General features: G+C 28.4%; 3 protein-coding genes across 3 annotated transcripts; 2 read left to right on the forward strand and 1 right to left on the reverse strand.

The window, feature by feature from the left end:
• Nucleotides 1-4,256: 4,256 nt before the first annotated feature.
• Nucleotides 4,257-6,050, reverse strand: LOC114168801 (phospholipase A1-Igamma3, chloroplastic). Its single transcript, XM_028053757.1, has one exon. The coding sequence runs from the start codon at nt 5,880-5,882 to the stop codon at nt 4,326-4,328; it is 1,557 nt and encodes a 518-aa protein (XP_027909558.1). The 5' UTR covers nt 5,883-6,050; the 3' UTR covers nt 4,257-4,325.
• A 3,987-nt stretch (nt 6,051-10,037) lies between these two features.
• On the forward strand, nt 10,038-12,786 carry LOC114168898 (cinnamoyl-CoA reductase 1-like). The gene is made up of 6 exons (XM_028053869.1): nt 10,038-10,297; nt 10,379-10,548; nt 10,674-10,865; nt 11,484-11,646; nt 11,769-11,955; nt 12,527-12,786. The coding sequence occupies exons 1-6, from the start codon at nt 10,177-10,179 to the stop codon at nt 12,669-12,671; spliced, it is 978 nt and encodes a 325-aa protein (XP_027909670.1). The 5' UTR covers nt 10,038-10,176; the 3' UTR covers nt 12,672-12,786.
• A 2,813-nt stretch (nt 12,787-15,599) lies between these two features.
• Nucleotides 15,600-17,650, forward strand: LOC114168537 (cinnamoyl-CoA reductase 1-like). Its single transcript, XM_028053400.1, has 6 exons — nt 15,600-15,760; nt 15,843-16,012; nt 16,135-16,326; nt 16,555-16,717; nt 17,023-17,209; nt 17,343-17,650. The coding sequence occupies exons 1-6, from the start codon at nt 15,643-15,645 to the stop codon at nt 17,485-17,487; spliced, it is 975 nt and encodes a 324-aa protein (XP_027909201.1). The 5' UTR covers nt 15,600-15,642; the 3' UTR covers nt 17,488-17,650.
• The last annotated feature ends 87 nt before the right edge of the window (nt 17,651-17,737 follow it).

The raw sequence follows: 17,737 nt of genomic DNA on the forward strand, positions 1-17,737 counted from the left end.
GCATCGTTGGCTTTTGCATGATGTTAAAAATTATTCTTTTTTCTCACTCTGTTCACACAACTTTTTCTGGTCACTGAATCACTGATCACAATCCTAGAATTTATTCACATCTTTAATTAAGTTAAATTAGTTTTTAAATACATAATTTAAAAAAAATAATGTTCTAACGAGCACATGATGAAAAACTAAAAACCATTTTTTATGAAAGATATAATTATAAAATTAGTAACAAAATCACTCGTTATATACCATTATTCCCACTTATTTTGTTAGAAAAAAAAATATTCTTAATTAGTCAATTATAAAATGGAACGCATCATTGACTTTAGCATAATCTTAGGCATTATTCTTTTACATGTATTCACTACGTGTGTGGTTCGGTTTAGATTGAATACGAAATAAAAGAAAAAAAAAATCATATTACTTTGAGTCAATTTGAAAATGATATTTAATTTGAAAATGTTATTGAATTTAATCAAATTGGAACCGATTTTAATGACTGGAATTTAGGGTTATTTTGAACTTATTTTTATTTTTGTTTGTTTGTTATGGGTGGGTCAATGGACCCTCTTTTTTAGCAAATAAACACGAATTGAATGAAAATCAAATGCATAATAAATACTTTTTTTTGGTGTATTGTGAATTGAAAGAATTATACTGTCCATTATTTAGAAGTTGTTTCAAGTATCCGTTACAAAAACCAATTGGCTATTTTTTAATAAAAAATTAATAGACTTATTATAAATGACAGATATATAATTAAAATGCTTTATTTTTTTTTTCTTCACTCCCCTTCATTTTTTTATTTTTATTTTTATTCATCATACTCTAATTTTTTTCTACTTCTTCTCCTTTTCAATCATCCCTAATTAGTTTATAACAGATATTTCTTCAAATTTAACACAAAAATTATTATTCATTTTATCGATAAAATTATCAACAGATTTTATAAAAAAATCAGTTATAACTTATTTATCAATGAATTCTCAAAATATATAGTTACAAATAAATTAAAAAGAAATTCCTTATCGATAAATTTTAAAATTGTCAAAATCCAAAAAAAAACTTTAATGTCAATTTTATCCCGTGATAATAAATTTTAGTTACAAATAGATTTTACGATAAATACTTTTGTTGGTAATAAAAATTTTAGTTTACCAACATAATTCATTACAGAAATTTTTTATTGATAATTAAAATTTTAAAATCTATCCATAAAGTTGTTGATAAATTATACTTTAACACTTTTTCATATTGATAATTTAATACTTTTTTATAGTGTAAGAGAGTTAATATTTAGAACATTATCCAAATATTGATCAAGAAACCAAACTCACTTCTTTCCTTAATTAACCAACCCGCAAATTAAAAGTTGAACTAGTTGAAATATTTGCTCATCGATAAAGATAAAAATTCCATAACATATACAAATAAACTTAAAAAAAAAAAAAGTTGTTTTATATATGTTATATTCTAGGAAATAGGATTTGTAATCTAAGATTAAAATGAAGGTAAGGTAGAATAAACCACGCATTCATGATTCGACCAGAATGGGTTCACATTTGAGAAATATGGTGTCATCATTATAGTGGAATCAGATAGATTTTGGTGTTACTTTGTTTCAGCGGAATATTCAACATTTTCTCGAAGGAATCTTCAACGATTAAACATATGTATTCTAATTTTCAAACATAAACTTTTATCAAATTGTTACTAACGTTTCGTATTGTCTTTTATTCTTAAAACATGTACGTTTTATTACATTCCACATATATTAATTTAATACCACTTAAAGAAACAAACTAACTTCAAAACCATATTCTCACATTTTCCTCTTACTCAGTGGCAGATTTTGATTAAAATTATTAGAGGAGTAGAATAATATATTTTGAGATTATTATATTTTTTTATTAGTATAATGTTTTAAAAAATTGGCTTCTCAACTAAACAATTTGATTATTAGTATAATGTTTTAAGATATATGAAGAAATATAATTTATCTTGTTTTTATCGATAGTTTCTTTTTTTTATCACTTTTTAATCATAAATTTATTCTTTTATTTTTTATAAATATACTTTTTTATACATAATATTAAAAAGAATTATCATAATTTAATAAAAAATTGAGGCACATAATTATTAAAAAAATATTATAGTTAAGTCACAATTAAAAATCGATTATGAAAAAATACAATACATTTATTTTCTATATTCACAAAAAATAATAGACAAAAAGCTAATGAAATAAAAAATAATGTTTTCGTTATCAAGTGAAACCAGAGACAAGAAAGGAAGAGGATAAATGAGAAATAAAAACAAAAATAATGACTGTGTCTAATTTTTCTTTTTTTTTTTAAACGAAAAGAAAATATGAGAGTGAGAGATTAATACAATTTGTGAAAAAACTAAAAAGACAAGAAGAAGGAAAATAAAAATTATCTTAATAAATATTTGGTTTAAGTACTTTTATTATTTATGTTTCCGCTTAGAAATGTTAAGTTGGTCCTCCAATTTTTGTAGTCTCAATTTGGTTCAGATTTTTTAAAAAATTAATCTAATTTGGTCTTTTACTTAAATGTCTTGAAACGGGTCAATGATTATTTCATTAAAATTAAAACTCTTAATATGGATGATTTGCTTTGTTGATATGATTAATATAATTTTAATGTCAATTTTTTTGACAAAAACAAGATTAAAAGAGAAATTAAACCTAAATATTTTTATTTTTTATTATTTATTAACATTAAATATTGTGCTTTATAAAAGAAATAGAAAAATATACAATTTAATTTTCATCAATTTCTAAAATATATTACCTATAATTTAAAAAATCCAATAATTTTTTAATATATATATATATAAATTCAAAATTTTAGAGGGTCCATGGCCCATTCCTACCCTCATACTTTCAATCTTTTTAATTTTAGAATTTGATTTCTTGCTGAGTTTTCTTATAATGTCATATGCTCAACTTTAAAAACATATTATTTTAATATTTTAAAGATAATTTTAATATATTTTAAAATTTTAAAATTAATATTTTGAATGTACAACAGATAAACAATATAAAAAGAAACCATTAAAAAATCCAAACTCATTAATTTTTTATTTTTTAGTCTAATTTCTATACACTCACAGTAACAAGTTTTATGATACAAACTAATAACAAATTAGTGGTGGTTCATAAAAACACTGTTGATATCAACTTTTAACATAATTATGGTAAAATTAACAGTATATTATACCTAACAATTTACAAACACAAATTATTATATAATTAATGGTATAATCATTAACTATTTCACTCTTAATTTTTATAATTAGAAATTAAAGTTTGACTTGGAATGTCATCGAATTTGGGTACAACGAGCTCAAGCATTTCTCAGTGGGTCATGATATTCAAACCCTTCGGGTGGAAGAACTTATGTTCATGAATGAATGGACCACTTATTTTTGTCCTTTTTCCTAAATGGAAACGTGTTTTGTTTATTTATTTATTTATTCATCTGTGTAACCATTTTTTCACAATTTTTTCTTGTAATTAAATAAAATAAATAAATCCTTAATCGAAAATATATTTCTTTATTTTCTACTTTATTTGAAATAAGTCACCCTTGTAGCAGTTTATGATTAGAAGATAATTTGTTTCATTATCAATAAATTATAACAGAAACAATTAACAAGTCTGTCTTAAAATATTGATTATTATATAATACTTTTACTTTTCTGTGAATGGATGATCATTCCTTTATAGTATTTAACAGATTTATTATATACAAATAACTCGAAAATGTCTGAATTTAAAAACGTTTAAATTTAATTTTTTTAATCAAAATTTATTAACACATTTCAAACATATTTTATAATAATATTTAATTTAATGTTATAACAAAAGTACGACATAAACAATTCAATAACAATTATAAAATATTTTTAAAAAATTAAATAAATGTAATAAAATTTGATTAAAATATTAAATTTATATAATTTTAAAATTATAGAACTAAATTAAACTAAACTTAAAGTAGAAGAATTAATTTCAAATAAAAGTAAAAACCAAAAACATAATTAATCATATTAACAAAACATGTATATCTTGTATTTTTTAGTTTATTCACAAAATTATTAGAATTTATAAATGAAATATTTTTGTACGTTAATTTTTTTTATTGATTGCCAATATATATCTTTCTTCAAAACACGCGTCAATATAATTTTGTTAAGATTTTAATTCCAACGACCAAATAAAGTTTTTGTTTTTCTTAAAACATATTTAACACTGTTTTTTTGTCGTTTGTCCGAAAATCTAGTAACTGTAAGCCATGCTAAATGGTTTCTAATTGCTGACCTGCTGCGAGGTGGTTGTCCAACACTTGTTGAAGATGGTGGGCCATGTCCGGTGGATGAGCCTCCAATCTAGGGCGCTCCGGCAGAACCCACCGCCCATCGCCGCCTCTCACCATCCCCTTGTTCTCGTCCTCCCGCCAGTGCGGCGGAACGCCGTACTCACTCCGGAGAAAGTCACAGCTCTTGTTCACAAGCGCTATGTCACGCTTCGACGCCAAACAGAACCTCTTCCCCTTCCCATGGAACCCATCAAGCAGGTGCAGGTGCACCTCCAAGTTGTGCGCACTCACCAGATCCACCTTCCCCTTCGCAAACGGACTCTCTCTGTGATCCAACGCAATCTCCGTCCCCACGTGCGCATAGCTCCACGGAAACGACAGCGTATCCTCTATGTACTTCTGAAACCGAAACTTCTCGTTCGTTATTATCCCCGGCACCGTGGGTACCACATCGTGCACGTTCACCACTCTCAGCACCTTCACCCCGAGCTCCTCGCACCGCTCCTTGAACTTCAAGTTCCCAACCCTAGGCCCCGCGAACGAAAACACCGTCACCGGAACCTCAACACCTTCACCACCGTCGCCGCCGCCAACGCCGCCAACCACGTTTAACCTAACCTCGGCTATGTCGTACGCGCTCAGAACGGCCAGGGCGGCGCCGAGGCTGTGCCCGGTGACGGTGATGCTTATCTCTTCGTCTTTGTAGTAGTTGAGAAGACGTTTAACCTCTGAGAGTACTTGTTCGCGAGCGGAGAAAGAGCAGTAGGTGCAGGAATGTTCTTTCTTGGTGTACAAGTCGTGGAATCCAGATTCTACCTTGATGGTTGGGTCTCTGGAGAAGAAAGCGGGGCGGAGAATGTCTTTGAGGTCGTGGATCCATTCGACGTAGGTGACTGTTCCTCGCCATGCAATGAGGATGTCGCGGCGGCCGAGGTGTTTGATGTGTTCCTTGTCGGTGCTGACGGCGACGTAGCCCATCCAGTTGGCGTGGGGGCTCCAGACGGCGGCGAGGTTGGAGTGCTGGAAGAAGTTGGGGAGGTTGATGTTGGAGGTGGCGTAGAGGTAGCGGGTGATGGTGTAGCCGGAGTGGGGGATGTTGAGTTGGTGGAAGAAGTGTGAGGGATGGTACTTGCATGTTCCGCAGTACTTGGAGTGAGGGTCGAAGTCGAAGGAGTCGTAGCATGCTTGTGCGAGTTCTCCATACCGGATTATTTCTCGCCGGAGGAGAGGGTTCATGCTTGGCTCTGTCAACCCTTTCCAATCCTTCATGCCTTGGATTTCCCTCCACACTTCGCTCAAGGGGGTGTCAGAATCAAACTCAAACGTTTGTTGTTCTTGTTCTTGTTCTTGGTCGAGTTCTTCTTGGTGGAGTTTTGGGGTTAGGTTTGAGGTGGAAGAGCATTTGAGGATGAGTGAGGGTTTGGTTTTGGAAGAGAATGCGAGGGTTGTGGTTGATGTGTTGTTGAAGGTGGTGGTGTGCGGTGTTGATAGGGGAGGAGATGATGGGAGGTGGTTGAGGAGCAGAAGAGAAGCCATGAAGATGAAGTTTTGCAATAAAAGAGCAATGATGATGAGGAAGAAATGAATGGGGTGAAATGGGTGTGGTGGTATAGGTTATGGTGGGAAGAAAATAAAAAAACATTTTGTGAATGAAACACGTTCCTTGTACAATATTGTTCCACTTACGTATGCTCCATTATACAAAGTTGTGGTCTCGACCACTCTCCCACCGGTTGGACCATGATGACAATCACTTCAGGTATAGTGCATGCGTTAAATATTTTAAAGACTTAGAGTTTCTGGACATTATCGTTTTTTTTTTAATATGTTTTTGTCTGTTAAAGTCGAAGTCGAAGTGAAATTTAAAATTACTCCTTTTTTTCTTAAGTCAGCAATTTAATCTTTCATTATTAAAAATGTGTGAATTTAATTTTTTTAATTAAATTTTGTTAATATGACATTTCAAGCGTATTTTATGATAATATTTGAATTATTTATACCGTTTGACATATATCTCGTTTCAATATTAACTCAAATATTATCATAAAATATGTTTAAAATGTCAAATAAATTTAACAAAATTTGGTAAGAAAGATTAAATCCACGCATCTTTAAAATAAATGACTAAATTGGTATAAAATTTTCAAAAAAGACTAATTTCAAAATTAACTGAAATTTGAGGGACAAAAAACATATTTAATTTTTTTTTTTTAAACGTGGGTTAGTTTTAGGCTTAAATTAAAAAAAAAAAATAGAGTTGGTTGACAATTAGATTACAGAAGTAATGCCGAGTACTTCTAAGGTGAAGTTCTGAAAATTTGTAGAAAGAAAAAGTCTTGATGTATTATGACAATTTCAGTGTAAGAATCATTCTTATTTTTAACCGACTTCAGTTATTTTATTTAAAATTGAACACTGAAATCGTGGTATACATGACGACTTTGACTCTTTGAAAAAATTTTGAAAAATTATAGAGAAACCGTTTATATATCTAACAACTTCACTTTAGAAGTCGTCATGGATCACCATTACTTCATCCATATGTATAATTTAACGGTTAACTAACCATTTTTTTTTTTTTGTAATTTACACCTCAAATTAACAAATAAACAAATAGACATTATCTCATATACCTACATTACTCACTTATAAAATCAAGCATTGGTATAGTTAATTTAGATTTATTTCAGTTAAACATTTATTAAAATATTATACATAGTTAAGGATTTTTGAGGTATCCAGTGTTCATTGCTAATCCGTAAGGTTGGAGTTGGTAAAAAATGGTGTTCAAGCAGACATTAATTAACTACAAGAATTAACAACCAGATGAAGAACAATACAACAAGAAAACAACCCAAGAAGAACTTAATTCACTTAGTATGGTTATGGTGAATACTAATGTATTAAAGATTCTTCGTATATACTACTTGGATTGAATCTATATCAAGCTTCTTTTTTATTATGGTTGATTTTATTATGTTTGAAAACTATAGAGTAAGAATCACATATTCTAAAAAAAATACATTATTTCCAAGTGGTATCATAATGGGAAAAAAACATAATTTTTGTACAATTTTTTCAAAAATTAAATTATCAAAATGAAAAAATTTATGATAATAGATAAACTGTTAACATAACACGGCTTCGTTATAAAATAGTCATTTAAGGTGACATCATTTTAGTTCAAAATATATTTTAAAGTTAGAATCGTAATAAACTAAGACGACTTCAATTCAATTCAGAGTATTTTAAATTGAAGTTATTATTTTTATAATAAAATAATATAAAATTGACATATTCATTTTTACAATTTTCTACGTAATCATTTTTATAATTTTTAAAAAAATTACTTATTTTGAAATTTGCCATCATAATTATTTAGGTACAATGGAGTGGTCAATTTGTTTTGTCCACTGAATCACTAACGCAGAAAGGTATAAACTCAACCACTATGCTCTTCTCTGCGACTTTTCTGCATTGGACTCTCATGGGAAAATGCAGAATGCGAATTTCAATTATAAATCCCACTTCACACCGTGGGCTAATTCTTCTGTTATTTTCTAAAGTTGATTTCTATGTCAAGTTTAGCCAGAAAATGATATTTTAGTGGTTTATTTTCCGTAATGAAATTTACTATAAATCATCCAAGTCGCACTCTTATACATGTACTATAAATAAATTATGTATTGTGTTTTTCATTTCAAAATTTAAAAAGATTTGTAATGATTTGATATATTCGCTTATGCAAAGTCTTCTATTGATTTTGAAATTGTATTATTTTTTAAATTATATTTATGTTTGAACATTTATATTTTTATTAAAAACAATGATATTGATTATTAAATTTTAAGTATTTTTTCTTATAATATAAAATGTTATTTTTTAAGTAGTTTTAAAATAATAAAAAAATAAATAAAAAAATACTTAAAAATGTCGCTATAATTGTAAGAAAAAATTATCAAACAAATCATTTCTTTTACCGAAATAGGTTATGGTTTGCGGACTAGGTTGTGAACTATTAAGAATATAAAATAGAGTGGGTAGTGCTACAATTTTTAACTCTGTAGTAAGACCAAACTGACATATCAGTTAAAAACTTAAATCAAAATAATTAAAAAATTAAATTTTTATATTATATTGTTATAAATATATAAATATACAATATTATTATAATTTAAATCATAAATATTTAAATATAAAATTCTATTTATTAGTTATAATAGATTAATCTAATATATAAATATAATAATTATTTTAATTTATTTATATAAAAATATTAATTTATTAAGTCAAAGATTACAAAATATTTATATAATTAAATATGTTCTAAATACTTATTTATAAACAAATTTTAAAATAAAAATTAAAACAAATATGGACAAACTTATCGGTTCACCTGGTCTGTCCTCTAATAAGATGGATCGTAATTCTTAACCCATTCTTGTGACAATCGAGCTCAATCCTATATATTTTTTACGGGTTAAAATGGACTGAACTTATTATATTACCACTCTTATTTGTTAGAAAATAACAAAACGAGAATAATATTTTAACTACTAAATTTTGATAACTTTCTCTTATAATATGATGTGTCATCTTTAAATGATTTTGAACTATTAAAAAAAAATAAAAAGGTTGAAACCAATTAAAAAATGATACCTGAAATTGTAAGAGAAAATTATCAAAAGTTAATAATCCAAAAATCATTTTCCATAACAAAAGCATCATCAAAGAAAAGAAAAATGCATATATCCATGAAGAAAAGTAAGCTTCCACACCATCTTTTCTGTCCTTCTTGTGCTTCTACAAGTCCAAGAAAACATATCGATCTTCAGAAAAGGAAAAACCCAGTGAGTGATTTTCAAATCAAATCCCAAGATATCTGAAACAGACCCTTAAATACAGAAATAAGAAGAAAAAAAAATTGATGTGCAAATAAAGTGTATGATGTTTATCATCTAAAGTATCCATCTGCCTAACACCAACTCAATGTCATTTTTAATTTTATTTTGAAATAACTCTGAGCATTTAAGACTTTTTTAAATGAACATTTAATATTGAATTTAAAACTGTCCCACTGCAATAGGGCACTTCAGGTACGTACCAGACAAAAAGGAAAAGAAAAAAATCAAATGGTTAACGTGGCATATTGGAGTTTAATTTAATTTTGAGTTTGGATTTTCTATTAATTTTTTAAAATTTTTTAAATATATTAAAATAATCTTTGACTAATGTATTTTTAATATTTAGCAGAGGATAATATAAAAAAATTCAGTAAAGAAACTGGACTTTTCAATTTACTAAATAGGATATGAGAGACTTTCAATACCTTCCTCATGTTGAGCTATAAGTATATTTAGTGTGTGAGACTAAACATTAATAAATGATCGAGTGAAAATATATGTCTAACAAACATAAATTTCACTAAGACATGTTTTAAATTATGACTGTGATATCTTGAAAAAAAAAATGAACTTTAAGTCTAACTCAATTTTTCACAAAATTAACTTATAAAATAAGATTTGTCCTTATCTATATTATATAATATACTATAACATTATTTTATCTCTTGTCTTTATGTACTTACAACATTTTTGTACCATAATTTGTCATTAAAAAGACTAGTTAAAAAAAACATATCAGTGTTAATTTGTTGAATAAAGTATTTTGAAAATTAAAAGATGAATGAAAGAATCAACTTTACTCAGCAGAATTGCCCAGTTTTGTAAGTCAAGATTTATTTACTCACGGATGATATAAACCTCTTTAAGTAGAAAATAACCAAACATAAATTGAAGGCAAGGTGTTTGATTAAGAAAAAGAGAAGAAGATGAGCAGCAACAGAGAAAGAGTGGTGTGTGTGACTGGTGCTTCTGGTTTCATTGCTTCATGGATCATCAAATTCCTTCTCCAACGTCAATACACTGTCAGAGCCACTGTTCGTGACCCATGTCAGTTCCTCTTTCACCTTCGATTAACCTATTTTTTATAAAAGTAAGATGAATAATATATAATACAAGTATTTGATGCAGCTAATCATGAAAAGGTTCATCACTTGCTGAAACTTGAAGGAGCAAAGGAAAGGTTACATCTCTATAAAGCAGATCTTCTTGAAGAAGGATCCTTCGACTCTGCTTTTGAGGGTTGTCATGGTGTTTTTCACACTGCTTCACGGGTTCAGTTCATAGTCAACGACCCACAGGTTCATTTCACTAAGCACTTTCAAATACCAGTGATGCACATTTTCATCAGATGATTTTTTGCAGTTCAGCAAATTCAGATAAAGACTGAATTTTTGTTGAATGATTTTGTTTTCATTTATTTCAGAAAGAGTTAATTGATCCAGCGGTTAAAGGAACTCTCAACGTTGTTAAATCATGTGCAAAATCGACATCAGTGAAACGAATTGTTTTGACTTCTTCTTTTGCTGCGGTTTTGTACAATGGAAGACCTCGTTCTCCCGAGGTTGTAGTTGACGAGACTTGGTTTTCAGATCCGAACATCTTAAGCGAAATTGAGGTGTGTCATTCTTCTTTCTGAGTAACTGCTATTTGTTTTTTGTTTTTGGATTAAATATGTTTGTGATGATTTAATTTTTAGTGAATTTTAGAATTAGTTTATTTCAAAATTTTAGACAAATTTAGTTCCTCATTTTTTTAAATACGTGGAGTTAGTATTTTTAATCAAATTTTGTTAAGTTTATTTCATATTTCAAGCGGCGTTTCATAATAGTATTTGACTTAATATTAAAGCAAAAATATGTCAAACAAATGAACAATTCAAATTCAATCCTGAAATACGTATGAAACATCAAATAAACCTAACCAAATTTGATTAAAATGACTAAATTCACGTATTTCGAAAGATGAAGGACTAAATTTGTCTAAAGTTTCAAAATGGACTAATTCCAAAATTCACTAAAAGTTAAGGGACCAAAAACATATTATTTAACACTTTGTTTTTGTGTGTCTAGAAGTCTCACTTGACTAGAAATAAAACGATTTAAGAATACATAAATGAGTTGAAACCTCGTCTTATAAACTGATTTTATGAGATTGAGTTAGACTTGAAATCTACTTCTTATTAATATTCTGCAACTTGTTTCTTATTTTTGAGTGTTATGCTACACATTTTCAGAGATGGTATGCATATGCAAAGACTTTGGCTGAGGATGCTGCCAGAAAATTTCTGGAAGAACAAGACATTAAGTTGATTGTTATTAACCCTGCAATGACCATAGGGCCTCTGTTGCAACAACAAATGAACGAAAGTTGTGCCTCAATTTTAAACCTAATCAATGGTGATGTTTATCTTCTGAACCATTCGAGCCTTTTGGTTTTGTCAAGAAAAGTGAATTATGCAGAAGAAAAACTCTGCTGCAGATTTTCCCAAAACAATAACTCTTTCACTTGGTTGATGCAGGTTCTCAAACGTTTCCCAATTTCAGCTTTGGGTGGATCAATGTGAAAGATGTTGCAAATGCTCATGTTCAAGCGTATGAGAGTGATTCAGCTAGTGGAAGATATTGTCTGGTTGAAAGAGTTGCACACTTTTCCGAAATTGTTAAGATTTTAGGTCAGATGTACCCAACTTTGAAGATTGCAGACAGGTAAGTTTAACTCTGAGAAATTCATGTAATGTGATGAATAAATGTCATTTAGGTAAGAATTAATTGACATGTATATCAACTTGTTTGACTTTTAATATATGATTTATTTTAGGATGTATACATAGTTTCTGAGTAGTTTACCAATGTAAAATTTAACAATTTTTTTTCTACTGCATATTTTTGAGTTAGTAAAAGTCAGTGAACTTTTAGAATTCTTGACACTTAATCTGTCAATGAAGTTTTTGTTGTAATTATTTTAGAATCGCACAATGATATTTTTTATACTAAATTTTGACAATTTTCTTTTATAACATGATGTGTCGTCTTTTAAGTAATTTTGAAATATTGAAAATGAAAAAATGAAGAAATGGAGAACCATTTAGAAGATGTCACTTAAGGTTATAAGAGAAAATTGTCAAAATTTAATTGTCAAAATTTAGTAGTCAAAAAATCATCTTTCTTTAAAATGTATAATTTCTGAGTAGTTTACCTATGTAAAATTTAAACAATTTTTTTTGTACTGCATATTTTTGAGTTGGTAAAAGTCAGTGATTTCTGCCAATTGTATCAGGTGTGAAGATGATGAGCCATTTCTGCCAACATTTAAGGTTTCGAAAGAAAAGGCAAAGAGGTTGGGAATAGAGTTTATTTCCTTGGAAGAGAGTCTTAGGGAGACAGTTGAATGTTTAAAAGAGAAGAAGTTTGTTGACTTTTAGTTCATGTTATCATTAAGAATGAGCAATATTCACAACCATAAATTGGCCAAGTTAATGCAAAATAAGGCTTGTATTATATCAAAACACACAAGCCCAATTGAATTTGATTTTTACTTATGCCTCTGCTTGGTTAGAATTGAAGAAATTTTTATATTTGAATTTTGAGAGGGAAAAAAGTAGGGATGATAAAACGGGCTGTTTAAAGTATTAGTCCGTAAATCCGTGTTAAAAGAAACAGGTTAGGTTGAAGATTTCAACCCATCAACCCATTTTAGTCCGTTTCGTCCAGTCCGTCAACTTGACAGGCCAAAGTACGAGCCAATCCATCAAGGTTTTTAACTTATCTAATTAAAAACATTAACTAATTAATTAAAAATTTTAAAAATATTTTATTTAATTAAATATGACTTTAATAATAATTTATATGTATATATAAATAAATTTAAAAAATAAAAAATTTGAAAAATTTAAAAATAATTTAAAAAACTAAAAAAAAAATAAAAAAAAAAATTGAATGAACCAACCCGATAACCCTTCCTATTCAAAATAGATTGTTATTATTAACCTATTTTTGTTTGACAGATTAGTTCAATCCGACCCATTGTTTATGAACTACGTATTGACGGGCACAACGAACCGAACTAATCCGTTTTAATCCGTTTTGTCATGTGATTTTTAAGCGTGACTTAACTTTCACTGCAAAAAAAAGTAATTCCGTCTTTTGTTCCAAATTGGTGGCTAACCATTAAAAACGCTTTTCCAAAAGCAACAAAGTAGTTGCTTTTACTTTTTACGAGAAGCTTCATTTTTCACGTTATAGTTGAAGTTCAAACATACTAGTTATGAATTACAATTTGAATAAACTAGCAGAGGAAACAAATTTGTTATATATATTCACATTCGATTTTTTGTTTTATATACAGTAAAAGAAGTTAAGACATATATAAAGTGTGTCCGATAATATTGTTTAAAAAAGTTTAACGATAATATTTAAAAACTTTTTAAATAATATAAATAGGAGAAGAAGTAAAAACGCAAGACGGAATACGAGACAAATAAGAAATTAAAATTTATTGGAATATAAAATCGATCTTTCTTAAGTTTGAAAGCAAAAAAAAAACAACAAAACAAAAATATTTTGGTTTAATGGATTTTTGGTATTAATACTTGTCGGAATTGTCTTTTTTTTTTTTTTTTTCTAAATGAAGTTTTCATTGCCTCTGATGCTTCCTCTTTCATCCCTTCCATTCTCGTTTTTTCTATTATTTTTCTATATCCCATTTTCTTTATCTTCCTTCACCTTCTTCGATCGTCAATTCAATATTCGAATTTTATCTAAATATTTATAAATAAAATTTAATAAATTTAAAAATCGACTGAGCAATAAATAGGTTAAGTTTGGGTGTGAAGGAGAACAAAAATGACAGAGACAAAAACAATTTTGTATACTAAAAATACTTTAATGATAGTCAGCAAGGTAATAATGTTTGTCTGAATATTATAAACTATCTCATTACCTAATTATTGTACTTTATAGTATATAACATTAATTATTATGTACCACTACCAAATTTTAAATCAACGTTAACCTACTAATTTTATATTTAGGAACAAAACAATTATTACATGTAAGCGCACTCGTCATACACACCACTATGTAATCATATTCAATTCTAGCAGCCATCTACATTGTAAGCTTCAAGTCTAAATTTTTAACACATTCACATTTTTATTCAAATTTCATATGATATCAAATTTTAAACTATAAATTTTTATTTGAATGAGAGAATAATAAATAGAAGAAAATTAAATAAATATATTTAAACTTGACCGAGTATAATTTAATTCAAACTCTCACTCTCCTCACCTTAAAGAGACCGAAAGAGAGGATCAATAATAAATAACTTTATGTACGCTGAATATTCTTTGAATCCTTCTTTGAATATATAAGATATCCAAATATTTAATACTTTATTTTAAAATGGGATATAAATATGTATTCATTATTTTAAAAATTTTAGAACAATTAATTAATATTTGAGAGATTACTTATGTGAAGATTTGTCTACTTATTATATGTAAATACGCCTTAAGTTTGATACTTACATTGAAAATTTAGTATATAAACAATCTTACAAGTGATATAAAACACATCAAAGTTAGACTTTCTAATCAATTTTGTGTATTGTATTTTAAAAATATACTAAATATTTAAAATATATTAAATTCTTTTTATAATATGTCAAAATAAATATATTTTGAAGACATAAATACATAATATAAAAAATCTATAGAAAATCTTAACTTCAACGTCAACATAATTAAACAAGAAAGGATAGCCTCCGGTGTATTTGTATTAAATTAAACATTTATTTTTTCAAATTTTAAGATAAATATATTTGGAGTAATATTAAATTCCATCTCAATTCCTTTGATTTGGTTTATAAGACGAGATTTGCATCCAATATATACATTATAAATTGTAAATATGACATATAAATAAATTTCACTAGGATAGATCCAATATATACATTATAAATTGTAAATATGACATATAAATAAATTTCATTAGGATAGATTCTAATAATGACTTTGATATTCTGACTTGTAAAATGAAATTTGAATTTAATTATATACTAGAAAAATGATTTTTTGACTACTAAATTTTAACAACTTTCTCTTATAATCTTTGGTGTCAACTTTTAAGTGGTTTTCTATTTTACATTTTTTTTATTCTCAATCTTGTAAAACTATTTAAAAGATGAACTCTCATGTTGTAAGAAAAAGTTGTCAAAATTTAACAATTAAACTATCGTTCTCGTGTATATTATTACTAATTGACTTTATCTATGTTGTCGATTGAGACTTCCCAAATGTTATTAGTAAAATAATATTTACATTTCTTTAGTTTTCAAATCTATATATAATGAGATGGAATTAAGCATGTTGAAGAGAGTGAGTGGAAGGAAGAATGAGTAGTGAGGGAAAGTTGGTGTGTGTGACCGGTGCTTCAGGTTACATTGCTTCATGGATTGTGAAGTTCCTTCTTCAACGTGGTTACACGGTCAGAGCCACCGTTCGCAACCCAAGTCAGTGTCTTCTTTCGTCAATTTCTCATTCTTTCAATTCATTCACACCATTATTAATTTGTTTATTTATCTGGGTTTTCAGATGATCACAGAAAGGTAGAACATTTGCTTAAACTTGAAGGTGCAGAGGAGAGACTCCACCTGTTGAAGGCTGATCTTTTGACTGAAAACTCCTTTGACTCCATTGTTGAGGGTTGCGATGGAGTTTTTCACACTGCTTCTCCCTTTTTCCACAACGTCAAAGACCCACAGGTTTATCATGTTCTTATGGATTTGTTCGTAGATTAACAATTGAATGTTGTGTTATTTCATCGTGTCAAATGTTTTGTTTAATTAATTTAATAAACTTGTGTTTTTGTTTTTGGGGAATTCAGGCTGAATTGATTGACCCTGCAGTGAAAGGAACACTAAATGTTCTGAAATCATGTGCGAAATCATCATCTGTGAAACGAGTCGTTTTAACTTCTTCTGTCGCTGCTGTTGCATATAATGAAAGGCCTAAAACTCCCGAAGTTGTTGTTGATGAAACATGGTTTTCAAATCCGGATTATTGTAGGGAATTGAAGGTATGTGTTTCGAAAGTGTTTTCTGGCTATTGTAAAAATTTGTATACAGTAATTATTTTTTTTAAGTAGAATTTACTTCTTGTATTCACATCATTTTCGATCCAAAACTTTAAAATAAGTCTTTATTAGTGCTTACTTTTTCATTTTTTAATCGATATGAATCTTAAGATTCTACTTAAATTTCTAACAACGGTTAACTTTGTTGCCATTTGATATTTGTGATGTCAGTTGTGGTATCTACTTTCAAAAACTTTGGCTGAGGATGCTGCCTGGAAATTTTCCAAAGAAAACAACCTTGACTTGGTTGCTGTAAACCCAGCAATGGTTGTGGGGCCACTGTTGCAAGCAGAGCTAAACACTAGTGCTTCTGTAATTTTAAACCTAATAAATGGTAATTTTGGTTCATTCATTCAATGATGTTATGGAAATTCTATTATCAGTTCTTATTTGTGCATGAAATTTATTGCGCGTAATTGGAAGTGGAAACAAAATTCTTATTTGTACAAAATACAATGAAAATTCTACACATTATTATCAGAACCATTGTTTATAATCTATTCTGAAGAAGTTATTGAGTCTATTGTTCCATTAACTAAGGACTAGTATTAATCTCTGGTTTTAGATTTAAAGATTATATAGATAGTTACAAATCTTACCGATTCTTTACAGACTAAGCTTTTGAATGGATTGATGCAGGTTCTGAAACTTTTCCAAATAATACTTATGGATGGATCAATGTGAAAGATGTTGCAAACGCCCATATTCAGGCTTATGAGATTGCTTCAGCTAGTGGAAGATATTGTTTAGTTGAGAGAGTCGCACACTTCTCCGAACTCGCCAACATTTTAAAAGATCAATACCCAACATATCAAGTTCCAGAAAAGTAAGTTTAATAATTTTTGTAACAGATATTTGAATTGTTTATATCGTTTTTAGATATTTCAATTCCAATGTTAATATTTTCTTTGCAAAAGAGGGTCTTTAATTTTCCTAATGGGATTTTTGTGTTTGTGTAGAGCCGAAGACGATGAGCCTTATGTACCAACATTTCAGGTTTCCAAAGAAAAGGCAAAGTCATTGGGGCTTGAATTTATTCCTTTAGAAGTGAGTCTTAAAGAGACTGTGGAAAGTTTGAAAGAAAAGAACTTTGCCAACTTTTAACTTCGAGTGTGTTTCTTCGATGATTCCGGTTTAAAAAATTCCATGCTTGGAAATAAATTATTGTTATGAATGTAACAGTTTTAATCTAATTACTTGCTGGTTTTATTTCGATCTGTACTCATGAATGAAGGTAATGCAACGAGACTACTTGGTTTTACTTCGATCTGCATAATCTATTATTTTACCATAACAAAATCATGTAGTGTTTTATTTTAGTTATAGTATTATAAATATTATAAAATAAAATAAA

Source organism: Vigna unguiculata, chromosome 11 (genome assembly GCF_004118075.2).
Source record: "Vigna unguiculata cultivar IT97K-499-35 chromosome 11, ASM411807v1, whole genome shotgun sequence".
Taxonomy (NCBI): Eukaryota; Viridiplantae; Streptophyta; class Magnoliopsida; order Fabales; family Fabaceae; genus Vigna; species Vigna unguiculata.

Coding starts and splice junctions, on each gene's coding strand:
- LOC114168898 (XM_028053869.1), top strand. CDS start 10,177: ATGAGCAGCAACAGAGAAAGAGTGGTGTGTGTGACTGGTGCTTCTGGT. Junction 10,866..11,483: donor ACATCTTAAGCGAAATTGAG/GTGTGTCATTCT, acceptor ACACATTTTCAG/AGATGGTATGCATATGCAAA. Junction 11,956..12,526: donor ACTTTGAAGATTGCAGACAG/GTAAGTTTAACT, acceptor CAATTGTATCAG/GTGTGAAGATGATGAGCCAT.
- LOC114168537 (XM_028053400.1), top strand. CDS start 15,643: ATGAGTAGTGAGGGAAAGTTGGTGTGTGTGACCGGTGCTTCAGGTTAC. Junction 15,761..15,842: donor AGCCACCGTTCGCAACCCAA/GTCAGTGTCTTC, acceptor CTGGGTTTTCAG/ATGATCACAGAAAGGTAGAA. Junction 16,327..16,554: donor ATTATTGTAGGGAATTGAAG/GTATGTGTTTCG, acceptor TTGTGATGTCAG/TTGTGGTATCTACTTTCAAA.
- LOC114168801 (XM_028053757.1), bottom strand. CDS start 5,882: ATGGCTTCTCTTCTGCTCCTCAACCACCTCCCATCATCTCCTCCCCTA.